This window comes from Periplaneta americana, chromosome 3, assembly GCF_040183065.1.
Source record: "Periplaneta americana isolate PAMFEO1 chromosome 3, P.americana_PAMFEO1_priV1, whole genome shotgun sequence".
NCBI classification, from domain to species: Eukaryota; Metazoa; Arthropoda; class Insecta; order Blattodea; family Blattidae; genus Periplaneta; species Periplaneta americana.
Genome location: NC_091119.1, coordinates 79,948,950 through 79,976,898, shown reverse-complemented (window position 1 = coordinate 79,976,898; position 27,949 = coordinate 79,948,950). Strand labels below are relative to the sequence as shown.

The following is a 27,949-nucleotide window of genomic DNA, read 5'->3' as shown; positions in this document are numbered from 1 at the left end:
TGGCATCCTGGAGCAAGTCCGAAACATGGGAAAGAAATGGAGATGATGAAAGAGGGGAAATGTAATTATGATGTCGAAATGAATACAAGGTCCAACACCGAAAGTTACCAAGCAATTCTGCTTCAATTGGTTGAGAGAAACCCCGAAAAAAACTCAACCAGGATTTGAACTCAGAACCACTCGTTTCACGAGCAGTGGATGCAAGGGCGTCGTCGGGGCCGTTACCAAAAAAATTAATCTGTTCATTATTATACTGAAGGAAGTAAAGAACGCTGGACTGCTGGAATCTACGATTACATTCTGGAATACTCGGTAAGCTAGTCCACAAACAAAGTATATGGAACTCGAAGGAAGCATGTATGACGTGTGCGATGTAGCCACAACCACATTTCCTGATTGGTCGAGGAGTTGGCCAATGATCTGCATGTGCACTGTCAGGCATCAGCTGTTCTACCGATTTCCACATCCTTCCAGATTTAGTGTTTTTATGTATTCTATGATCATATACGTGGTTCTAAATTTTGTGTACAGCACAGGGTATTTAATCAGCCTCTCTGGCTACGGACTGGAAGGTCCGGGGTTCGATCCCAGGTGGTAACAGGATTTTTTCTCGTTGCCAAACTTTCAGAACGACCCCAAGGTTCACTCAGCCTTCTATAAAATTGAGTACTGGGTCTTTCCCGGGGGTAAAAGGCGGTCAGAGCGTGGTGCCGACCACACCACCTCATTCTAGTGCCGAGGTCATGGAAAGCATGGGGCTCTATCTCCATGCCCCCCAAGTGCCTTCATGGCATGTTACGGGGACACCTTTACCTTTTACCTTTTACTTCAGGCACCAGTCAGTCAGTGTGAATTATACAGGCAACCAGTGTTTAAAGTTCAAAATGTCATAAAAATTATCATGCCATGATGCAGCATCACCTCAGGCTAGGAGTTTTAGCTCAATTTCTTCAGATCGATACTGAGAATAAGAAACATGAATACAGTGAAACCTCTCTAACCTGGACATGTATGGTTAAAAAAATTGTCCAACTTAATGGGGTGTTCAAGGTAGAGAGAAGTAGAATTTTTTTAGCAAGATGTTAGGGAACTACAGTATTCAAACACTTTGTCATTTAGTTCGTCTTTCATAGTTTTGCGAAGTCTTTCTCTTTTCCTACTGAAATTTTGTTCCCATGCATTTAACATTGAGGTCCTATTATTGCTAATGTATGAAACTGCTGATTTAGAAATTCCAAACTATTCTGCAATTTTCCTACAACTAACACCATAACACAAACGATCAATAATATATTTCTTCCTTTCAATGGTTAATTCCACCAATGTACGCTTACTCATACTGAGGCACTATACAAACTGCACAAACTGACTCACAGGTAAACACCTCAGCAGAGACTGATTTCTACACTGCAGGCCTACTGAAATAATTTGACTTCATAAAATTTACTGTTATGAAAAATAATGCTCCTTGACTCCATACTGAAATTTAACCACAGTACAGCTACAAAAAAGGACAAAGTGGGCAATTCCAGGAAAGTAGAAACAGGTTCACAGTTGCTGTACTGTACAAGGAAAATTCCCTCTTATTCCACTGTGCTAATGGATTCAATGAAACTTAACTCTAAACAGGTAGTAGAAATGCACAATAGAATAAGAGAATCATCCAAGATAGAACTGTAAGGAGTGTCCAGCTTCCAAGATTGAGGGGTGTCCAACATAGAGGATCTATTGGACATGTAAAAGCATAAAAATTTATTCGCTTCCAATAAAATATGTCCAATATAATAAGTTGCCTAACTTATAGAGGTGGCCAAATACAGAGGTTTCACTGTAATAAGAAATTCTTTGGTACATACCTTTCTACCTTATATAACAAAATTTAAGAATCGAAGCTAACAAGCTAATGTGGTTAATGAAACTAGTCAGGAATAATGTTTTCATATGGAATGTAGTTACTGGTCATTGCAATATGTTTGTTTTAACTTTTGCAATATATTGTTTGCAATTAATTTTAAAATGAAAAAGCCAGATGGAAATGGGAGTGGTAGCGAAGAAGACGAACAAGATACCAATGTGTCAACTAAGGTTACATAAGAGGAATCCTTCCTACTTCGGATGATGTGGACTCAGACCTAGTTGTTCAACAAGTCAAGATATGGGACCAGACATCGAAGCTGGCGTTTCAATGGATGACAGCCACAGAAATGACACTGGTAGATATGTTGAACAGTTATCTATGATCTCGATTGAGAAAAAGAAACAGTTACTGGAGGATTGTTAGATTCCACCCAAGACCTATAATTTTTCTGAAGATGCTACCCTCTTAAAGAGGAAATTCAGTCATCAATGGTTGGAGATATATTCTCCAAGGCTGGCATAATCCAAGTGTGGTCAGAGAGGTTCTAGACTCTTTGATAATAAGATGTTTCACGAAATATAAAGATGTGCATGAGGTTTGTACAGGATATACAAACACACAGTGGCATAATACTGCTATTGAAGCTGCAAGATTGTTCCTACAGGATGTGCTGGGAAGCAGTTTTCTAAGAAAATCATAGAAGAAAATAAAAAGGTAATACCTTCAATAATCACATGTGTGTGACATTTTTTGGTAAGCACAAATTACCGCTTTGAGGTAAGCATCATGACGAGGGAGTGCTGAAAGATTTATGCTGTTTATGAATAGATGCAGGAGACCAATTACTGAAAAAACATGTTGAATACTGAAGAAAAATGCCACATAGACTTACCAATCAGTTATCGTCAATAAGGTGAAAGAAACGTGTGTGTATAGCTAGTAAACAGATGAAACTGCCAACATTTCGGAAAGGAGCAGTTATCCACAAAGTTGCAGTGTTTCAACAAAGAGGCCGATGAAATCAAAGAAGAATTTGTTGACTTTGCTGAACTGGAAGCACTTGACGCAAAAACCATTGCGAAAGCCATGGATGATTTTGTCACAAGTGAAGAAATGGATCTTAAGAAATCCGTGGGTTTGGGTTTTGATGGCTGTTCTAACAATGTCTGGCAAAAAAGGTGGAGTCCAAGCAATACTGCGGAAAAAGTATCAAAACGCATTGTTCTTTCATTGCTCTTCACATAAAATAATTATGATAGTATATGATTTGAACACAATACCTGAAATCTGCAATATTCTAGGAACCATAAAGGACATTATTATGTTCATCCGAAAGTCGGTCATAAGAAAATTGATATGAAACATACCACGCCTATGCGAGATCAGATGATGTGAAAAACACAAGTAATCAGAGTGTTTAAGGAGCACTTTGTACAAATAATGCAAACATTAGAAATCCTTTCTGTTGATCGAAATACCGAAATACCATCACAAATTGCATGCAGCAGCTTGTAAGTCGTCATTCATCATGGTTGTCATTTTGATCGCAAAGTACTTTGTATTGTTAGAACCAGTAGTGAATTCACTATAATCCAAGACCTTGGACACTGTTAAAGTCTCACAGCACATTCGATACATTGTGGAAATGGTTAGGCGCCATAGCGAAGATGAAGAAAAAATCACTAATGAAGTATTGAAAAAAGATAATCAAATTGCCGAGCAACTGGGACTGGATCTGAATATACCATGGATAGTTGGTAGGCATCAGCACAACAGCAACCATCCAGCAACAAATCCCTCGGAGTTCTGGAGAAGATCTTTAATAATTCTGGACCTGGATTCTATTATTTCTTCTTTAGAATTACGGTTTTCTACTGACAATACACCTGTCTTTGGATTAACATATCTACATCCTTTGCACGTGTTATCATGACAATTAATTAATTAATTAAGGGAAAAGGCAGCTTCATTCTATAGCTTTTACCATTTCGAGAGTTTGAACTTTGGTACAAAATAAGGAATGACAAGCAATTGAGTAGTGTAGAACTAAAAGACCTTGTCTTGAAGGAGATTGAGCCTTTCTTTCCGGCAACAAAAAAGGCTCTGCTGATACTTCTCACCCAGTCATGCACTACAGTAGAGTAGAGCGCTTTTTCAGCAGTCTTCAAAGGATCAAGACATGGATTTATTTTACTGGGTTATTTTACGACGCTGTATCAACATCTAGGTTATGTAGTGTCTGAATGATATGAAGGTGATAATGCCGGTGAAATGAGTCCGGGGTCCAGCACCAAAAGTTACCCAGCATTTGCTCGTATTGGGTTGAGGGAAAACCCCGGAAAAAATCTCAACCAGGTAACTTGCCCCGACCGGGATTCGAACCCGGGCCACCTGGTTTCGCAGCCAGACGCGCTGACCATTACTCCACAGGTGTAGACTCAAGACATGGATACGAAGCACTATGGGAGAGGACTGGTTAATGAACTGGATATGATGAGTGTACATAGAGAATTTGTGTTTGACAACTATGACCACTTTATTCAAACAGTAGCTGGAAATTTTGCCATAAGCCGGAGAAAATTACTTTTTCAATAATTATCAATTATTTGCAACCATTCCATATTGCGAAATTTTTCATTGTTTCATATTGTATTGTTTTTTTTATTTGATATTCTATGCTATTAATAAAATAAAAATTAATTAAATGCCAATTATTACATTATCAATGCAAGTATTTCTAACTTATTGTCTGCTTCTTTCCCTGTAAGCTCTATAAAATTTTGAGCTGTCCTCCCCCCCCCCCACTTGGAAGCTGGCAATGCCCCTGAGTGGATGCGTGGACCCTTCAATTCATTCTTAAGAGTTAAAATGACAGACACAAATTATTTTTCTCTTGAGGAGAGGCTGATTGCAAATGTACAGATACACAAATGTCCTTATACAAGACAGACAATTAGCAAAATGTTGGACACAAATAGGAACAGTCGTATTGAAGCTTGCTGATATCTTCTGGAAACATTTTTAACAGTTATATCGAGGTCAAAGGTTATGTTCAAAGATGAGTGTGCCATATAAAACAATACGCGAAAGAGAAATGTGTTTTCTTTGGGGGGGGGGGGGGGAGTTGAGGGGGATTCATGCAAAATCCTGGCTTTACTTCAGAAATTGAACACCAACCATTGAACCATTGTATGTTATAGGCAAGCATGATATCGCACCATCTGTCTGGACCATATTTCTTTTTATGCATCTGTGAATGCTGAAGAAAATCGTTGGCTTTCACTTTAAGTAAATGTTCATTTTATTTGTTCATTTCGAATAAAGATCCATTATTTGTCTACTAAAATTATACTTCATGTGATCACTCCCTAATAAAATGAACAGAATATACTGAGTATGAACAAAATCACTTTACACAGACCCAAGCACAAAACCATTTTCTTGGGATGGTGAAAAAGTGTATTTTCTCGAAAATCTCGAAATCGATTTTTTCTGCATTGCAATAAATTACTTTCTCTTCATATTTCGTATCAGAAAGAGGAAATAAAATCGGTACTGCAAAGGAATTATTTTAGGAAATGCACACACTATTTTAAACAGATATTGATAAATGAACAACCACAAAGTACTTGTACCCTCCTTCGGCATAGAGAAGGACAACTTTTCATGACAACCTGTACACAATGATTACCTGCCCTCAAAGCCTGAATCCATTCAGCTCTGTCCTGATCTCGGCTAGCCAGGAGGTAGAGTGTGTATTCCTGTCCACCCTCGTGATAGCCCACTTGGAAGGGAAAGCCTGCGGGGTGTGGGCCGCCGTCTAGGACGAGACTGTTGTCACTGCCACCACCACTACCACCACCACCACCAGGCCCAGAGAGCTGTGCGATCTCCACCACTTGCACCGAACCGATTTCGACACGGCCACGCTCTTTACGGCGCTGCTGAAGAAGAATGTGAAACACATTACCATGCTGGCCCCATGTCTGGCAGGTACAGTAAAACATGCATACACAACTAACTTTTAGCATGTCCTTCATCCGAAAGACGTAACTAAAGCCTGGTCGGAAATAATGTACATAGAATTTTGATATCGTTGCATATCCTCCTGAACGCAGGAAAAAACTGATCATGGCTATTGTTACTTCACTTGTTCCGAAAGAAGGCTATAAAAAGTACAAACTCAACATGATGCTCGTAATTTAAGGGAAATTTCTCGTAGTGCATTACCGAAAATTTTTGCTCATACGGAGTTGGCCTAGATGGCAGAACTAGTGTCGAAGAAGTACCAAAAAAAAAAAAAAAAAAAGATATGAAGATCTATCACCAAGGCATACAATATTACTCTTAGCGAGTAACAATCAGGAGAACTGACTATTCACATTTGTGTCAATACAAAGGAAGAAGTAGGAGGAGAAGAAATCAACAAACAATGTGAACATGAGTTTCATATGGCTCCTGAAAATAATAAGCCTTCTCAGGACTACTTAGAGCCATTGCACATTCCATGCAACATGAGCATTCTCTTCCAGTACAAAGGTCACACTACAGCTACCTCAAGCTGCCTTTCCAGCACAATGTTGTCAACTTTCCATATACTTTAATTGCGGTGATACTGTAGTTATACAATGTTAATATTTAATTTTGTTGCATTAAATCCTCGAGTTGTCATACTGCCCACGTCTCATTTCCTGAGCTGTTTCTTTGTGGGACGAGATGTAGAGAGGGAGAGTGGGAGGTCCTGTGTACCACATGTGCAGTTAGTAGCCTACTATCCTGCGTTCAACACATCGGCCTTCTCAGGGTTGCTTTCATCAGCTATGGAGCAATATCAGCCATGGACAAGCGAATGTATAGGCTGTCCCCTCACAAAACAAATTATGTTCTTCTCATCAATTTCTGTAACTAAATACTAATACCAGTAGTAGACTACAGTCTCTACTCGAGAATATCGAACTAATCGCGATCACGATTGTCATGTGTACACATCCGTAAACTCTTTCCTCTATGGCAGTGTTTCTCAAACTTTTCCGACCGCGAAACTCCTTTTAATCTAAAGTGTAACTGCGGAATCTTTGTAATATTTTATTAGTATTTAATAATTAACAGGTAAGTGAAAGCTAGTATCTCAATAATTCTGTTCAGTGGGACGAATGTATTTGCTTTTTAAGCCTGCAATCTGGTTTTATGACGGAAAGTTGTCTCACTTCTACTTCTGCATTTTGTCTTTTCGGTATTTTGTTCTAGTGAACACATAGGCAGAGAATCCAGTGATGACAGTTATAAGTATTATTTTCCGTTTTAGATATTCATTAAACATATTATTATTACGCACATTATTGGAATATTATTATTATTATTATTATTATTAAGTTATTATTATTGTTATTATTATTATCATCATTATCATTATCATTATTATCATCATCATTATTATTATTATTATTATTATCATCATCATTATTATTATTACCGGTGGTTTCATGTTATTATTGATTCATATTTTCGTAACATTTATATATTTTTACACATACGCTACTTGGAATGTTAGAGGGATCAATCATAAAGAAGAAGAACTAGATGAAATATTGAATAAAAAGCAGATTAAAATAGCAGCAATAACAGAAACAAAAAAGAAACTAAAAGGTACAACTGAAACAAAAAACTACATAATCATATATAATGGTGTTAATAAGAAGACAAGAGCACAGGCCGGAGTAATGATTTGGATTCATAAATCAATAAAAAACAAAATAAACAATTATACATACTGGAATGAAAGAATATTAGAAGTACAACTCCAGATAGGAAGAGGCAAACTAACTTTCTTTAGTCTTTATGCTCCAGAGGAAGGAAGAGTTGAAGAAACTGAATTGTTTTATGCCCAGTTGCAAGAAATTTTGAATAAAGTAAATAAAAATAATTACATATTATTAGCCGGAGATTTAAACGGTAGAATAGGCAACATCGAAATAAAAAATACCATAGGAAAATTTGGAGAACCTACCATAAACAATAATGGAGAAAAAGCAAGAGATTTTGTATTATACAATGAAATGAAAATCATGAATTCATTTTACAACCATAAAGATATTCATATGTATACATGGTCAGCACGTGGCTCAAAATCTATCATAGATTATTTTATAGCAAATAGAAAATTATCCCAATTATTTTTAGATGTCAAGGTCTTCAGAGGAAGTGACATTGGATCAGATCATTACCTTGTATTAGCAAAAGTGAGATATACACCAAGATGGCTACATTTAACAAAGATAAATGCCCCCAAAAAAGAATTAATGCGTTACAAAATTAGATTAATCCATGACGACAGTGTACGCTGGCTTTATCAAAAAAGACTTGAACAAAAAATGTTAGAAATACCTGAAGATGAAGACATTCACAAAGAATGGGAAAATATTAAAACTCAAATATCACAGGCAGCCACGGAGAGCATCGGAAAATATAAGGCTTTCACACAAAAGAAAAAATTAAGATCTTGGGATGATGAAATTAAGGAGATCATAAAAAATAAAAATATAGCTTATAGAAAATACCTTCAAACAAAATCCGTTAATGATGAAATAGATTATAAACATAAAAGGGCGATAGCTAACAGAGAAATTAGAAAACGACACAGGCAATCATGGAAAGAGTTTATATCTTTTTTAGAAACTGACATTTATAAAATGAAACCCAATACATATAAAATTTTAAAATACATGAACAGAGACATAAAGGAATCCGCCAAGATAAACCCTTGCCCCAAAATAGAAACATTCCTAGACTTTTACAAAAACTTATGGAACAATCCTACTTTTGATTCAAAATTCTGGGACACAAAAAACCCAGATGAACAATGCATTACAAAAGAAGAACTACAAGAAGCATTAAAGAAGACGAAAAATAGTAAATCACCTGGAGAAGATAACCTAAATTCAGAATTGTATAAATATGCAGGATATCTATTTCAAGAAAGATTACTAAGATTTCTAAACAGAATATATCTGACTGCCACTTTACCGGAAGAATGGAAAAATAGTGTAATTATTCCCATATATAAAACAGGAGATAAACAGAATGTTGAAAACTATAGAGGGATTAGTATCCTCAACACATGTTATAAGATATTTAGTAGGATTTTAAATGAAAAATTAAAAAAACATGCTGAAACTTTCCTTCTGGAGTGTCAAAATGGCTTTAGAAAAGGAAGATCATGTGTAGATCCATTATTTAGTATCAAACTATTGTTGGAAAAAAGAAGAGAATTTAATTTAGAAACCCATATAGCTTTTATTGATTTTGTGAAAGCTTTTGATAAAGTCCGAAGAGACCTTTTATTCGACATATTACAAGAAAAAAATATTCCAAATTTGCTATTCCAAAATATAATAGAAATCTACACGGACAGCAAAATAAGTGTCAAAATAAATAACTGTATATCCGAAAGAAAATTAGTTAATAATGGAGTTCGACAAGGTTGTCCACTATCACCAACTTTATTTAATATTTATATAAATGAAATTATTTTAAAATGGAACCAAATCTACACATCAGGAATCAAAATAACCAGTGCTCTAACATTAAATACCTTACTCTATGCCGATGATCAAGTCATAATTTCCAATTCAGAGGATAATTTACAAAGAGGATTGTATACATTAAATGAAATATTAAAAGATTTTGGGATGGAAATTTCAGCACAAAAATCAAAAGTAATGGCATTTTTAGGACAAGACCCAGTGAGAAGTAAGATAATACACAATAACCAATGCCTCGAACAAGTGCAAAATTTCAATTATCTGGGTTGTGAAATATCTTATCAAAATGAAAAAGATGTGAACAAGAAAATTACCAAATTTACACAAATTCTAGGAATAATAAACAATACATTAAAAGCTAAATTAGTACAAAAATCTACAAGAATAAAAATATATAATACACTAGCATTACCCACCCTTCTATACGGAAGCGAGATTTGGACATTAAAGAAAAAAGACATGAACAGAATCAAAGCAACGGAAATGAAATTTTTCAGGAGAACAGCAGGATATACTCTTTTAGACCGAAAAAGGAATGAAGAAATTTTAGAACAATTAGAAGTAGAGTCAGTAGAAGAAAAAATCACCAGATACAAATTCAATTGGCTAGATCATGTAAGAAGAATGGAAAATTCAAGAATCCCAAAAATTATGATGCAATATAAACCTAGAGGACATCGTCGACCAGGAAGACCGTTAAGAAGACTGCTAGATGGGGCCGAAACAGGTCTACAGAGGCCTAATTCGTGAAGGATGATGATGATGATTATATATTTTTATAGTATCCACTAAGACTAAATATAAAACAGTCACGGGCGCAGTCCGCTAAGGCCCTTGCCTACCGATGCAGAGATGCGCACGGGCGCGGGTTCGATTCCCGCTTGGGCTGATTACCTGGTTAGATTTTTTCCTAGGTTTTCCCCAACTGTAAGGCGAATGTCAGATAATCTATGGCGAATCCTCCGCCTCATCTCGCCAAATACCATTTCCTTATCACCAATCCCATCAATGCAAAATAACCTAGTAGTTGATACAGTGTCATTAAATAACCAAGTAAAAAAAATGTATAAAGTAAAATTTAAAATTACATAGGGCTCACGGAACACCAGCAACATACTTCGAGAAATGCTGCTCTATGGTAATTCAGCAGTTGTCCAGACTGAACGAAGAGTGGCCTAGCGTGTACATACATTTTCGGAAATCGCCATCAGAGATAATAGCGATAGTGGTAATCACGATTAGAGTCTCCAGTATTATAAACAGTAAAGACCCCTGTAATGGCATAGGATAATGTTTTCAGAATACGTAATATGCTTATCGTGCCGCAAACTGCAGCTGCCGTGATGGTCTGATCAGACCTAAGCACTAGGGAGCTCTCGACTCAGGAAGTGAGACACGGGCGGTATATGTATATGACGTTTAAAGATGAAATGTCAAATAGCCATTATTTATTTTGCCCAATCGCGAGTTTGTTCAAAACTGCTTAAGTCGAGACAACATGAAGAAATTTCAATAGAGCAAATGACAATGTCTTCTTGTCCAAGATGGCTAAGATAGCTTAAAAATATGACTCAAGTTACATATAAAATATGACACATTTTTTATCACCACCATCCCCATCAGTGTCATGAATCTATACAACAAAAGCGAAGTCAGGCAGGAAATGTTACAAGTGTCGTCATCATCATTATCAATTCCGTTCTGAAAATAATGATAATCACAAATTAAATGCCCAAATCCTATAGTTCTTTTTATTTATTTATTTTTTCTTCATTTTTAGACATGTGTTTTGAAGTATGCTGAATGTAAGTAGGTGTGGTCTTTCTACCAGGGTTTTTTTACACGAATTTTACTCAAGGCTGCAGATTTCAAAATGAATATCATAAAATAACGTTTTTTTTTTCTAGTCTCTACAGTCCAACATTTGTTGATTTCCACATATTTCAGCCACTTTTTACATACAACATAATTGAGGAGTTGTTTTCTATGGGTATGGGTGCCTTTTGTCCACTAAGTGCATCCTATCGACTGTGCTAAAAAGGATATCCACTTCAAATTTTTCCATGTCGCATGTTAAATCCACGCAATAGTCTAGGATTAATTTTGCTTTTTGAAGCAACGAATGATCTAACAGTACAGAGACCTTTTTTCTTACAGTCACAGCTTCCTTTCTCTTTGAGATGAAAAGATACCAGAATCTCTTACTTGCTACAATATTCTGCTGACAAATTACTACACGAACTTGAAATTCTTGAGCAATCTCTTTCTGTGACCTATTTGTGTGCCAAGGAAAAGTTACGATTCTACTTCTCTTACAAGGCATTGTATCCATCAACTACACCAACTTATCCCTGACAGCTGTAAATTCAAGTCTGCCGTCAGAGGAATTATGAGCTGCCAGCTCTTAACACCTTCAGAAAAAGGCAACTGTGAAATTAAAGTCGGTGATTTTTTAGTTACGAAGAAGGAGATTGAATAAAGTTAATTTAGAATCTGCAGTGGTTATCCAGCAACAGAAAACAATTTTATAGAAACCACTGAACTTGAAGAGGACAATCATGATCAGTGTATGATTTCAGATAATGCACTAACATATGTGACAGAGTGGGCTTGAAGAAGAATACCACATGAGACATGCAAACTGGAACTAGCTACTTTCAAATCTGAAAACTTGACAGGCATTTATCAGCACATTGCAAATAAAAATTATCACAGTGCTAATTTTCTAATTCCCACAAGTTATTCAGTTTCTTTATCTAAAATTATTTGATCAACATTTCACACGCATTTCAGAAAAATTCTTTCATCAAGCAGACAAGATGTAAAATTAATGGCCCTTATTTTTGAACAGATCAAACTAATTCAGTATGTGAAGATTGTAAACATGTTTTCGTTAATAAGTTCCTTAACGTAATGATCAATTGTTTTGTAAAAAATGAATGTGACAGAATAAGTTGTAGAACAGTGACTGGAAAAAAGAACAAAAAGGCTCAAGAGTAATGCATCATAATCTGGAGAATAGAGACCTAATGGGACAATTAAATAGTATGTACTGTACAGTAGGTTTAATGTTGTTTTTCACCAATGTGATATCTCTTTTAAAACATCATAATGTTCTGACAATTAAATTAACGAGAATGTAAATCTGACCTTTCTGTAATAATTTCTTTAGCTCTCATGTAACACTATATAGGCCTACCACAATTTTATTCCTCCCAACCACTCCTAGATATGTACGCAATCAAATACTGTAGAGAGCTTTGTACGGTATTTGAAGCAATACATACTGGAAGCATTGTTCAAACAAACCAAGCTGCTAGACAGCGCTAGTGTTCTCATGTCGCCACCCGACACCATATTAATCGCGTTGCTTTCCGGTATTAGCTCTCTATAATATTTAGTCTCCCTAGATGAGCTGTTCTCTGGTGCTGTGTTGGAACCAAATCACATCGTGCAGTGGCTTCAAATTAGAGGTTCTTAAAATTATATTTACATGAAAACCGTCGACAATATTGAAATACGCCAGAGAGATAAATTATACTTTATCGTTTTCGTATCGATATGGACAAAAATCACGATCTTACTCGCAATAGTTACCGAATAAGAGGTTGTTAAACATTTGAGAAAAAACATTTTTTCTGAAAAAACTATTAACTTTATACCAATATGATATTATAGTTTTTTGTTACATCTGAAAATCTGCAAGGCTACCTATCTGCTGGCATATTTCAAGGCTAGGTATCTCTTTGCCTTGCAGATTTTCAGAGTGAATAGCTCATGTTGTATGCAACAAAAAACTATCATATATCATATCATATTGGTGAAAAGTTAATAGTTTTTTAGAAAAAAAAAGTTTCTTTCTTTTCTCAAATGTTTAACAACCTCTTATTCGGTAACTATTGCGAATAGAATCGTGATTTTTGTCCATATCGATACGAAATCTAATAAAGAATAATTTATGCCTCTGGCATATTTCAATAGTGTGGATCGTTCTCGTGTAAATTTAATTTTAAAAACCCCTAATTTCAAGCCATTGCAAGATGTGATTTGGTTGCAACGTTGCGCCAGAGAAGGGCTCACCTATCGAGAGACATGGAGTTCGTTGATCTCTTAAATCTGTATCACGAGAAGAGTGTTAGCGGCGATGTTTCCGGACTGTTGAAACTTCAAACTTAATTTTCTAATTGACCGTGCATTTAATTACAAAACGTAATATAGGATTTCTATTCATTTAAGTGTATCCTATCGTCCCTTTCAATCAGGAAGATTATTTCACTTCCACCCTGTATATAAGATGTTCTGAAAAAAGGTTCCAATATTTAGAGAGGAGGTAGTATGCATCAAAACAAGAAATAAAAGTTCTACAAACATGGGTCCTAAAATGTATATCTTCTGAGAAATGAGCAAATGTTTACCATCACTGTAAGAGTAGCGTATCTTCCACTGTGAGCTCAAATGAAACTGGTGAGGAAACAAAATGCAACCGTTTGTCACTACATATTACACAGCATACCTTTGTTTGTGTTTGTAACAAGAGGACACTTAAGCAGACGGCAGTACATTTGAGTTCGTAATCATACTGTTGCAGCAATAGTATTGGTGTACCAGTCAGGTAAGTTAGTTTTGTATCTGTTGAATAGGAACATGATACCATCACTGTAAGAGCAGAATATCTTCTACGTACTGAGAGTTCTTGTGCAAGAAACAAAACATTTGCCTATTAAACAGATACGAAACTAACTTATCTGGCAGGTACAGTAATACCACAGTCTAGTATATACAGTCACGAGGTTGAGTTGAGAGGGTGCTAGGAACAACTGACTGTGCCGGTACTATTTCGCATTGTCTGTATGAGGCGATATTAGCGATCCTAGTGGTTAGCAACTATCTATGGATGCATATTTACTACGTATTCAGCTTCGTGACTGTATTTATATACTAGATTGTGGTAATACTACTGCAGGAGTATGATTACAAATTCTAACGTACTGTCATCTGCTTAAGTATCCTCTTGATACAAACACAAGCAAATGTATGCTGAGTAATGCGTAGTAACAAATGGTTGCATTCTGTTTTCTCATTTGTTTCTTGTCAAGAGCTCACAGTGGAAGATATGCTGCTCTTACAGTGATGGTAAACATTTACTCATTCCTCAGAAGATATTAATTTAAGGAACCATGTTTGTAAGACTTTTGTTCCTCCTCTCTAAACACTGAAACTTTTTCTCAGAACACTTGTCTGTGCGTGCGTGTGTTACACACACTGACACACATACGCGAATAATTAAGTCTTTTTAATGGGTTTACAACAGAAATTTGTGTGAACTTATTTCATTTATCGAGTGTTACTGAAATTATATTTATTTTTACGCAAACAATATTTGAAGTTTGACCTCAATGAGAGAGTAATAAATATTATTACTTTTATTTGAAACTTGTTGTAAAAAGGAGAAACAAAATACAAGTGCACAAAAAATTAAACACATTTACTTTTTTGAACCACCTGTATGTGTGCGTGCATGTGTTCGTGTGTGTAGTGTTTTCCAAAATTCAACGAAAAAATTTAAGGGACTGTGGAGAGGTCTCAGACAAACATTTTCAGATAAGAAACTTATGGTCTCCGGGTTCAAGTTTCCATGCACTAGCATTAGAGTCGTGCAAAACCGGTTACAAGAGATAGGAAGAGACATATTGCTACTGTACGCCTGGCGCTATAGACAGTATGCGAAGCTCTTCTGTCTCGCGGAGTAGACCAATATTCGGTTTGACGAATGTCCGAGTTTCACTCGGTTGGACGGCTCTGGATCACGAAAGACAGATAATACTGAGCCATCCAGGAGTTCCAAGAATCGTTGCAAGGACGCGATTATCATCGTGTACTTTGGATTGATATTTCCTTCTCTCTTCCCATTGATTGATTGATTGATTGAGTGATCCAGGTAATGCAACAGCATGCATCATGAAACTACAATATTTAGACTTAAGAGTGCTTTTATTTTTATTAATAACTTTTTATCTCCTTAAAAATGATTTATTAGTGAAATAATAATACATACACTTACAACACATTTCACAATTTGGGACATCTGGCCGAAATCTACGACTGACCACTAGGATCGAGAATACAAAGCAGAGGTTAAATTAAAAATACAATATGATTGCGGAGAGAATACGGAACAATGATAAATTTAAAAATAAAGACAATTTGAATTAATAATTAATAAACAATAATTAAAAGACATAGGCTATATTAACTACTACTCTTTCAGAGGTAGCCTATGTATTATGAGTTTAAAATATGAATATTACAATAGTAAGTGTGTACATATTTGCTCTTCTATTTTGTAAGTAACTGTAATTTATTTTATTCTTGTATTAGTTTACATGTCAGATTTCATCTATGCATTATTTCCTTTGTTACCGGTGTCCATTAGTTGATTTATATATTAGTTATGAAGATAAATGTACCAAAGTGTCCAATCAATTATAATCCTATTTCAAGCTAACTTACTTAGTTACTTACTTATGGCTTTTAAAGAACCCGGATGTTCATTGCCACCCTCACATAAGCCTGCCATCGGTCCCTATCCTGTGCAAAATTAATCCAGTCTCTACAATCATATCCCACCTCCCTCAAATCCATTTTAATATTATCCTCCCATCTACTTCTTGGCCTCCCCAAAAGTCTTTTTCCCTCCGGTCTCCCAACTAACACTCTATATGCATTTCTGGATTCGCCCATACGTGCTATATGCCCTGCCCATCTCAAACGTCTGGATTTAATATTCCTAATTATGTCAGGTGAAGAATAGAATGCGTGCAGTTCTGCGTTGTGTAACTTTCTCCATTCTCCTGTAACTTCTTCCCTCTTAGCCCCAAATATTTTCCTAAGAATTTCAAGCTAACACTTTTTTTTAATTAGGAAAATTAAATTTCCTTCAATTGTTACTCCATTTGTGTAGTTACAAATGTCATCAGAGTTCCTGTATGATGAAATTAGAGTCCTGCAAAACCGGTTAAAAGCCGAACAAACTTGCATAGCGCTACTGAACGCCTGGTTTTATAGGCAGTATGCGAAGTACATCTGCTTGCGTACTGCCTCAGTATTCGGTTTAACGTGTATTCGAGTTGATTCGATCTCTCTGTGGGTGGACGGCTCTGGCGTATAAAATGAAGATCACAGTGAACCATCCAGATATTATAGCTGTGGATCATCAAGAGGAACAAACAGCATACAGCGTGAAACTACAGACGTTGTGAAGCGTAAATTTCAGAAAAAATCTTTCGGTATCCACAAATTACCAAGGTTGTAATTTTTGTTTACACTAGAAAACTGAATTATAATATTACAATAATGACACACTTAAAAAGCAGTAAACTCGATCAATAGTAAAACTAAAACAAAAATAACTTTATATCTTCTGAAACCTACTACAACCAATGCTTTTAGTATGTTTACTATGACTAGAGAATTAAACGTAATATAGGTTTTCCATTCATTTAAGTGAACCTTATCGCCCCATACAATCTGCAGGGTTATTTCACTTCTACCCTGTATATGAATAGCTACTGTTTTGGAGGAATGCATTTAGAGTTAATAATTATTTAATTTTATGTTTTGTGATTAACTGCAATTCTATTTTGGATTTATTTACCTATTATATCTCACATTACACATTATCCTCATTTCATTTTCTACATACTAAATTGATGGAAAGATCACCAAACAACTCTAGCCTCTCTAGCAACACTTGTGAAACGAATATTGGCCGGTCCATGAATAGGGGAAAGGTGGGTAGCACCGGACACTTAAGAATTATTACTTCTACAGTAACTAATTAACATTTATTCAACTTACACATTAATGTAATATACTTTGCATGACATAAGGATATTGTTTATACAGGTTACTAGATGACAGAAAACACTGGAAGAAATATTATTAGTAATATTTGGAAGTTACATTTCTAAGCTTTATTGGCAAATGCAGGGTACCCCCGGACACTTTAAATCCATGCGCAACTTCACGTTTTCTTCTGAAGGCAGCAATCACAATGAAACGAAACATCATCTGGCTCAACCCCAGCACATTCTTCATGTGGCCACCCTTTGCATGTGCAGCATTGGATCCAGTTTCTTCAAATATTTCTCCACATATTATGCAAACTGTTTTCTCAGGCACCCCAGTTCTATTTCGAGAAACATCCTTAGAAGTTGACGGAATCTCAGATGTAGGGCTAAATAAAGCCTTTCTCTGTGATTTTCCTTGTGCTGTACTGGATCTGCTTGATTTTTTAATGCTCTTTTCTTCAAGGACTTTCTTCAATGGAGATGATGTTAAAATTTCGCTTTTCTGAGCTTTCCTTTTCCGAGTTTCGCTCCTTCTCTTACTGGCATCTGGGAGAGTTGAAAGCTTCTTCAAAATATTGACACCTGGCATAGCCCTGTTCTTGTCCACCTCGAATGATGTTTTAGGGCTTTCATCTGCAGGTTTGGAGCTTCTGTTTGATGGTGTGGTGAGGCTTTCAAAAACATGTGGACTTGACCTGGAATTTGAGGGAGCATTTCGTTCTTCTAAGGCTTGTACAGGAGTTTCTTCATCTACAACTGGTCTAGATGTGTTGTCAGCACGTAGTTCGTCTAGGGGTGGTTCGGCTGTGCCCTCCTGAGCTTCTGGGATGTCTGTGAGGAGTGATGGCAGGAAATATTTTTCTGTAAAAACTCCGGGATTTAAGGGGTGGATTCCTGTGCATGAAAATCCATTTCTTGCCATATCCAAGCGACAAGATTTGGCATATGCGGTTGAAGCCAACCCAGAGATTTCATTTTCAGTTATTCGAAGCCCAGCATTTTGCCTCATCCACATAGCAGAAGCTTCTGCATTACGCTGCCTTGAACAGTTTCATAAATGTCCTGAAGGTTGGAGTTTATGCGTTGTGTGAGGAGTGCTGATCATGTGCATATTACTTTCTCGTGCACAGTTGATCACTGTGAGCTCCTTGTGGCTACTGTGTCCATCCAAAATCAGGAGCACAGGATTTTGAGGTGTAGGCTTTGTATGTTTAATGAAATGTTTGAGACAGATTAGAAAGGTATCTGCACTCATCCTGCCATTTGGTTGTGCAGCAGCAATCGACTCGTCTGGTGTCCAATTGTGAATCTCGGGTTCATCCTCTTCCGTGGGAAAACAAAGACTGGAAGAATGAAGTGACCAAGAGGATTCATACAAAACATCACAGTCACATTACGACCTCTCTCTGCAGATGTAAGTTTTCCCACCTGTTTTTTCCCTTGGAAGACAAAACTTTAGGGTTCTGGTGAACCGTTGAAACACCAGTCCCGTCAGCATTATAAATTCTTGATGCAGTAAAGTGATATTTCTTCATCAAAAAAGACAATTTTTCAAAGAAAAAGTCTACTTGAGGTTTATTAAACCCAACACACCGCATCAAACTTGTTGATTCTGGAGAGCGGAGGCTTAGCTCAGGAAATATCGACATGAACGATTTATAAAAATCCATCCCCGCACACTTTCTCTCCTTATTGAACCTATGTTCGATATGGAGGTTTTCTGCCAGGTCAAAAGCGAGCTTGAGAAATTCTTTTTTACTTAGTCCCATCAGTCTGTCATCAAGATCTTTGATGTGCTGGGCAAGCTGGCTTTCATAACTATTATTACTCTCAAAACGTCCAAGTTTTGGTTGAAAATAACATTCTTTTCCGCCTTTTATTCCAGTAACTTTATCCTGTAGTGAGCTTTTTGGTAATTGAAAGTAATCTGTTGCCCTTCTAATAGACATTTTCCCACTTAAGACCTGCTCAACAGCATTTTTCATAGATTCTACCGACCAGGAACTCTGGTTAGTGCACTTTTCCTTAAAATTAGGCATTATTATCTCAGAACTGCAAGGAACAAAAAAGCTCTTCTGATAGAGACAACAACCTTTCATATTACACTGACTACTAAAGAAAACGTAACACTATTTTCGTTTCTACTCTGAACATATTTCTGGGAGTGGAGTGTCGGGAATTCACTGTGCATATAACGTTATAAATTAATAGAACCAAAACCATACCAGCTTTGACTCTGTAAGATGCAATACATGTAAAACACATTCCTAACAACACACCGGATGTATAATAATAAAGATCAACTTACTTGTGTAATCGGTAGCAGGTCTTAAAATTTAATCTCGCTGTCAGAAGTATAAACGATTACTCACAAGAATTATATTACAAGCACACCAGTCGACACAACTCAATCAACTGATAACATTCAAGGTCCAACAAAGCGGGAAGTCATATGCAAGTAAAACAGGATTCCCAACTTTTGTTAGTTTAGAGAAAACCCTAGTGTCCAGGGCTACCCACTGTCCGGGGCTACCCACCGTTCCACTAAGTGTTTGCACCAAGCGTAACTTTAGACTAGTAAAACAGATTTATTAATACATAAACACAAGAAGTCAAGAAGTCTATGACAATAGGCCCTAATAATAATTGTGAACATCAAATAGTTGATATTAGCACGTGTGTAATAAAATAGTTCTTTGAATGACACTTGTTTTCTCTGAAGTAGATCTTTTCTATACAGAATGATTTGTTTCTAAACCTTGCTATTCTTTTGTTATTCGTAGTTTAGAAATGTGTAAATTATATTTATTTTGTACAGAACAACCACCACTGGGAGCCAAAGTAATCGTATTGTTGAAAATAACATTACTGTTTATCTTTTTAAATTGATTTCTTAATAAACAATATTGCAACTGATTAGAATAATTAAAAAGCATGCAACTATTGTTTTAGAGGTAGACCTAGGCCCGGTTGCAGAAACGCAAATCTAATCAGTCTCTGATCGCCAATCAGTTGACATCTGATTTATTTGATTGTACATTGCGTTGCACAAACGTGAATCTCCAATCAAGTTGTCTCAATTTACTAATTGCTGATTTCAGAAAGAAATACATTTGACAACAGTGCTATTTAGCAACCACAGCCAATTTGATGTTATTTAAAATTCGCGAAACGAATACATCAAGTGGGCGGTGACTAGGAAAACAAGTGAATGTTCAAGTGAATGTTTTGTTGCTTTTTGTAGAAAGGAAACAGGTGGATTCTATTTGTATATAGACTACAATATAGTGAAAAAAAAAAATGAAGCCAACAAAAAAAAAACGTGAGGGGGCTTCTGTTGTGGGATTTGCTAGGGGAGTCGACAAGAAATTGGAATATGCATAGTCTCCATAACCCAAAATAATTCCATTTCCCATCTCTCTGTTTACAAATGGAGCTCGTAACCTACTCATTAAAAATATTGTGTTGCCATGTGTAGAACTCTGCCAACGGGCTACAACATTCCAGAATTTCAATGATGGCGTAGACTACATATTGCCTGTATATTCACAGAAAATAAACCTTTTCTATTTCGATAAAGTTCGGCATCATTTCAACCAGGTGATTGGATAGGGATGTGAACAGTCTATACAACCAATATTAGGCTACTCTTGGAAATCCTGACATGACTGAAAATTCTCTCTGGATTTCAAATCATTCCCTGTTTGAAGTTTGGGGATTTATGAGACCCTGTCATTACAAAGCAATTTCATGCGTAACATTCCTAACTACTCGGCAAATAGTTGATTTGTGGACCCTAACAAGATAACCCAAGACCGCCTGAAAAATTCCAACAACATAAAATCTCAGCATTATTAGAACTTGGTTCATAGGAGAAAGTGGAAGGTTTCGATTTGTCTGTCTGCATATATTTGTTTCAATTTTTGAAAGTAACAAAACACACGAATCCTTCCTACTCATATTTTCTGTCATTATATATAAAAACAATTCATGTCTATCACGGAAACGCCTTCTTCTTAATAATATTTTTTTCATTCCAAAATTTCTTCATCAGAAGAATCCATTATGTCGAAAACAATATTGTTACACTATAACTATATACTATATAATTACAGTAACTGCATTATAAACAGAATAACATAAATAGCCTACTTGATCGATGATCAGTGACTTAACCAGCAAAAATCTGTTGATCAAATCTGACGGAAGACTGATCTCCGATCAAACACTGATTGTTCTTTCTGCAACAGAAATAGAACTGATGGCTAATCAAACCCTCCTTGATTGCCAATCATATTTTGATCGGTGTTTCTGCAATCGGGCCCTATACATTTTTTTTAGTATAAAGTACAAACGTCATAATGGACTTATGTACTTATTTCCTATTTTGTTTTATAATGAATTGTAATTATATTTTTGAATATGTTTACATTATGATATTTCACATTATACATTACGTCTATTTCCTTCGATGTCACTGTGTCCATTGTTCATTTATTTGTTACTAGTCAAATGACTGCAAGTTCGAAATACAAAAATAAATGTATTAAAGTGTCAAATTATTTGTATTCATATTTGAAGCAAACATATTTTTGTAATTAAACAAAATAAATATCCTTCAATATTATTACTCTGTTTGTATAGCCTACTGAGAAAATGTTAAAAAGTTATTGCATGATGAAATGTACCTGGTGTTATTTGGAGATCGTATTTTCTTCCTCCTTACCATTTCTTTCTGTATGAGATTTGTGTTCTAAATAATTCGCGATCTTACATGAATTTATGTAATATCGATCATTGGGTTATACAAATCGAACAAGATTCAGTCAATATGTGACGAGAAAGGGTTACGACATAAACGATGAAGTTATGACGTATACTGTTTAACACTGGTATGGAAAAACGCCAGCTATATAGCGTTTATTGGTAAGAAAAATATGCATGGCTTGTGCACGTCTTGCTCTGTGAAAAACTATAACATTGTTTAACATATCTATAAGCAACTTTCATTAGTAAAACTCTAAAAGTTTAAAATATAAACGATACTTATAAAGTTACTGCAAGTTCAGAATAATAAAGAAAATATATGTGTTATAGTGTCGAATGAACTGTAAGAATACTTGCAAACATTTTTTTTTTTTCAATAAGACAATGTATATTTCCTTGTTACTCCGGTTGTGTACTCGAAAAACGTTATTTTCATGTAAATGCGCCTGATGTTCTGTCTACTCTGCAATACATCAGGCGTAATCGCTCGACAACCGAGTTATTCGGCCCGATGTTCATCGTAGCCGGTTGAGCTCCCGACCGGACGAACCTAAACCGGTTGTGTGCGCAGTTTTGCAGGTCTCTAACTAGCATAAAACTGTTAAGTATTAGCACGGCACTGACTAAACTTCCATCGTGATGAAAACAGATGATCAAGTGTCGCGAATAAGATCAAAGCCACTTGATTGTCAGGAGTTTCATATTATCGTTCAGGTCGGACGTTCAAACCACATCTTGTGGATACGTAAACATAAATACGAGTAAGCGTATTATTTGCACTTGTTGAAAATTACCTGTGTAAGCTACTCCAATTATTGCACGTACAAAAAATACGTAAATTCTGAAAGAAATAACTGAGTATAACACGCGAATAATGTATGTTTAAAAGGAAAATACTGTATTTAGGGTGCAACGGAGATATGCATGCTGTAATGTAGAATAAGTTTTGCTTACAAATAAAATAACGGCTTACATAAACTCATATTCATTCCTACAAAAAATACAAGAAGACAATATTTTTATTATCACAACACTTTATCATTGCATTCCCCAATTTATGAGAAACAACCCCATGACCTCTTCCCTGTTATATTTTTCACTGTTTATAGGCAACCAAGCAAATATATACAGTACAGTATACATTCCAGGACGCAATGCCTTCATTTCGTCTTTCGTCTAGCAACGGTCGCAGGGAATCAATATGCCGTGCTCTAGTTTAAAAATTCGAAGTGTTATCGGTGGCGTGCATATTCCCGTAGAAAGACCAATTATTTTACCGAAAAAAAAGACCATCATTTTCAAAATACTGTTCAGTGAGTATTACCACTACGTTTTCCCAATTACCCGACGAGGACTGAAGCTTGTGACTTATCAGTAAAAATATCTTACGTCAAAAATGCATCACAGCTTAGTAATTAGGCGCTTAGACAAAAAGTTCCTGATCTCAAAATATTTGAGTTCCCTCTACAATCCTCCAATTTTCTCGGTTTAATTGTGAGACAATCTGCGTATTATTGGGACGAATATGAACACATATCGCAAAGAACTCGCTATATCTAAGTAAGTACAATTTCCCTAATATTTCGCGCTGTTGTGCAAGTATTTCTGTTATCTTAATTCAACATTAAACAAAGTTCGCATAATCTAAGATCGATGTTGTACAGCATAAATAGGGATTGAATTCAGCTCATTTCCTGATTTTCGAACAAAAGTGAAGTCTAGGTAACAATATTTATGCAACAGGTCTTAATGTTCAACGAATAGTACACTTTGCCAGACATAACAATCTAAGCAATAGAATCATGCCAATAACATTACTATATCTCAATTTCCAATCTCAAAACATAGCGTACTTGGGTAACAGTGAAACGCTTTAATTTTGCCTAACTCTAAACAGAACTGTAATTTACTTTCTTCTCCTACTCTTTAATAAAACGTTCTAAATTAAATTTTTCTCCACAAGAGACAAAATTTCTTTTATCCAGCAATCCTACTGAACTGGAATACAATATGTTTCCTTCAACCTTTTTAAGTTTCTTCAGCAGAATTTCTATGGCTATAGTCAGCAATGTGAATCGCTTGCAGCTAGTTTCTAAACTTAAAAGCTTCCAATTTCTTTAAATGACTTCTAAAGTCATCCCATCCCTCTTCTGCCTTTGACTAATTTCAGTAATGAACACATTCATTTCACCATAAAAACAAGAAATATTGTGAAAGCAATGTGTATATTATCACATCACTGATTAAACAAAATAATAATAATAATAATAATAATAATAATAATAATAATAATAATAATAATAATAATAGCTGGCCACCGTACCCCATTATATCCTGGCCTAGGTTGCCTTATAAGTGATGCTTTGTTAGTATCACTTATGAGGTTCAGACCTGTCTTCGGACAGCTGACTAAATAATAATAATAATAATAATAATAATAATAATAATAATAATAATAATAATAATAATAATAACAATAATAATAATATCATATAGTAGTCACTAAAATGTTGCCACTCCGCATTTACTGCTGATAAAACACTACTTGCTTACAAAATAATGAGTACAAGACAGTACAACTGAATATTAATAATTCAGATTGGTAGAAGTTTGGTGACTGTTACTGGAGACCTTCACTGCATCAATTATCTACGGCAACGAATAGGAATAGCCATCCAACGTAGAAACGCAGCCAGCATTTTAGGAACCTTTCCAGAAGCCCTATCTCTGGATGAGATTTTCCTTATTTGAATATCTGAAAATCATGAATGGAATCGTGGCTATAGTCGTTCTGAGCGCAGCAGTCCTGCTTCAGCTAACTTGGTCAGTCCATCAATTCAAGCTTGTGGTTTATTTGAATCCTGCGATGAGAAGTAGATGAAGATGAGAGAAACTTCAAAGTTTGGTGGAAAAGAACGTAATAAATGTATTTTGAAACGTCATTTCAATTATATAACTTGATTAAATTTTGTAGTTAAAAATTGAGAAAAAATTCTGTACATAGCAACTATGGAATTTATAATTCACATTAACATGGATATTTAAGAGGTTAGGTACAGCTTACAACAGTAAAATTTTGGAAATATTCAACATTTTTTCCTCCATTACTGTATCTTGTACAATAATGACAATTTTTTATGTGTAAAACACTGTCCTTCCGCTATATGAAAAAAAAATATATATTTACGATTTAAAAAATGTATTTACATTTTTTCCCCTTCAAAATTCAGTTCCCTGTGTAGTGATGAAGCGTTTCCCACATAACTCAAAAACTATCCAACATTCTGTGATGAAATTTTTTGTGTCTATATACAATATGATGCGAGATTACTTCTCTACCTTTGATAGATTATCTGATAAAAAATAAATTCATTTTAAAAATGGCCAGATATCAGTATTTCTTCTAACACAAAATAAAAAAAAATATTATTTATTAAGAAATATACTTGAAAGAGCATGATATTATAAACATGAGTTTAAGCAATAAAATAAAAAAGAGAGAACATGAAAAAGTTAACAAGTTTATGAGTTATGAGGGAAAATATGCTTCAACACTGCACAGTGAACTGCCAACATTTTTAATTTTGAAAAAAAAAAAAAATATATATATAATTTTTTTTAATCGTAAAAATATTTTTTTCATATAGCAGAAGGACAGTGTTTTACACATACCAATTTTCATTATTGTACAAGATACAGTAATGGAGGAAAATATGTTGAATATTTCCAACATTTTACTCCTGTAAGCTGTACCTAACCCCTTAAAAACCCACATCGTGTTTTTTTTTTTTTAACGTAAACGAATTTACTATGAGGTACGTCCGCAGTAGTTTTTGTAAAGCAAATAATGCTTACAACCAAGTACACTAAAAACTCAGCATTTATTTCATCCAAAAGCGTCAGTTCATAACGAATCACTTTAAAAAGAACTTTGAATTATATGTCGACGACGATTGGGAGTAATCAATAACATTCTAACCGACAAACTGTTGTGTTTGCAAAGCACAGCATCCAGGAGCACAAAATGTTGCCTACCTTGTCGCAAAAGAAAGATGGCTTCAAGGTGGAGTCGAGTAGAGCTAACTGAAACAGTCACGTCCCCGGACACGACTAGACTAGACTAACCCGTCGCACTGTTACGTTGCAGGGGTTGAATGGTATCTGGGGAAAAGCGGAAGAGAGAGACAGAAAAGGAATCCACCCACATCTCCCAGCGTTTATACTCGCCCCACCCCGTCATTTAACTCCACATCATATTCACCATCGTAAATTAATGTGTTCCAGAAATAAATTTAATTAACGGTAGTGTTTTCCTTAAGAGCACTTGCAAATAAGAGCAAATCTCTGGCCTACTAACCTACATAACAGAAAACATGACGTAACGCTAGCTACTCTCTGAAGTGTCTGCGAAATCTAAGTGTGCACCAATGATAATATACAGTATGTCCCATTTACCTTGATTACCCAAAATAACTTTGTAGGCAATCACCAAATGAAAAATTGTTCCATAAAAGGTATACAACTGAAAGGGGGAAATAATCATGGTGCGAATTAACGGGGGAGGAGGAGGGATTGGGGGATTTCTCCCCTGTTGGAAAGTTATCACCCTCTCATAAATTCATGATAACATTCCTGCCAGGGAAAACTTCTATTCCCCCCTCACATAATATAAGTGTTTTAATACGAGTATACTTTATAAAGTACAGTAAAAGTAAGCAAAGAAAATAATATTGATGTATTATCATCACCGGCAAGCTGACAACAATCAATAACTTAGGAATTACACATCTTATCTTAAGCCTGCTCATGGATATTATTATAATAATAATAATAATAATAATTATTATTATTATTATTATTATTATTATTATTATTATTATCAAGGTGCAAGACAAGCAACTCAGTGCGACCAAAGGATGAGCCGTATCGAATGAGGATAATACTAATTTTATGTATGGTAATCTCTATCTATGATTCTATCTCCCTCTCAACAGAAATCTTAATTCGCACCCTGGAAATAATACTGATGAGGAGGCAGCGTTGTAGCGTTATTTATTGAGATACGAGTACTCATTTTTTTAATGACACTGTGTAATTTATTATTCAATATTTCAATTAAGTTCAAGACCTTTTCAAAATATATCAACATTTTTCATTCTAGTAAACATTCATAACATATTAGTGAAAATATATGTTACTAGTCAGCGATGTATGTAATAGAGGGGAAAAAAACTGGTCACCCTACCCCATTATCTCCCGGCTTAGTTGCCTCATGAATGATCCCTTATTGGTGTCACTTACGTTATGAGGTTCCACCTGTCTTCGGACAGTTGACTAAACAACAACAATGGAAACAAAGTAGGATACGTACTGCCATTTTATAGTACTATCCATATGGGTTATGCAATAATACACCATTCACATTAGGTGCTCAATTTGGTGACTACCTGCAATGTACTATATTGTTTACACCAACTTAAAGTCAAAACATTTTCTTTGTACTATGCATAGGAACCATGCTGTCAAGGCATCAAATGGGTTACGTGACACCAGGACATAGAATTGAACAACGATCGAGAAAGCAAAACTAAAGCGACCACAAAGCCGAAAATCCGCACGGCAGTAATGCCTACGTCGTTGACTGCTTGTAAGCAAACGTTCTAGACACCGGGACTTCGGGAGAGATCAATTCTCGAACGTCAAGCAGCCTTGAATCGTCAGTTCTTTATACAGACTGAATTTTTATCTGTTTTGGCAACTGTTATATATCAATTAGCCTATCTGAAACATCATATCTACCTTTCAGTGTATAATAATCCATTCCCCAATCTTTATTTAATTACTAGGCCCTTGATAAAAGGCTAGGATTTGTTTTTCGTATGTTTGAGATCAAGTGTACAATCTCAAGTAAAAAAAAGTATTAACGCTTTCTT

General features: G+C 35.5%; 1 protein-coding gene across 8 annotated transcripts in view; it reads right to left on the bottom strand.

The window, feature by feature from the left end:
* Btk (tyrosine-protein kinase Btk29A) overlaps positions 1 to 27,949 on the bottom strand; it is a 361,167-nt gene that overhangs the window by 285,514 nt on the left and 47,704 nt on the right. For 4 of the 8 annotated variants that reach the window (XM_069820854.1, XM_069820855.1, XM_069820852.1 and 1 more), the window contains exon 3: positions 5,550 to 5,802. The exons of 2 other annotated variants lie outside the window; for them this stretch is intronic. In XM_069820854.1, coding sequence (XP_069676955.1) covers positions 5,550 to 5,802 — 253 coding nt within the window. Of the gene's footprint in view, positions 1 to 5,549; positions 5,803 to 26,051; positions 26,114 to 27,949 lie in introns of those variants that run through there. 2 more of the 8 variants (XM_069820853.1, XM_069820860.1) reach the window with 2 other exon arrangements.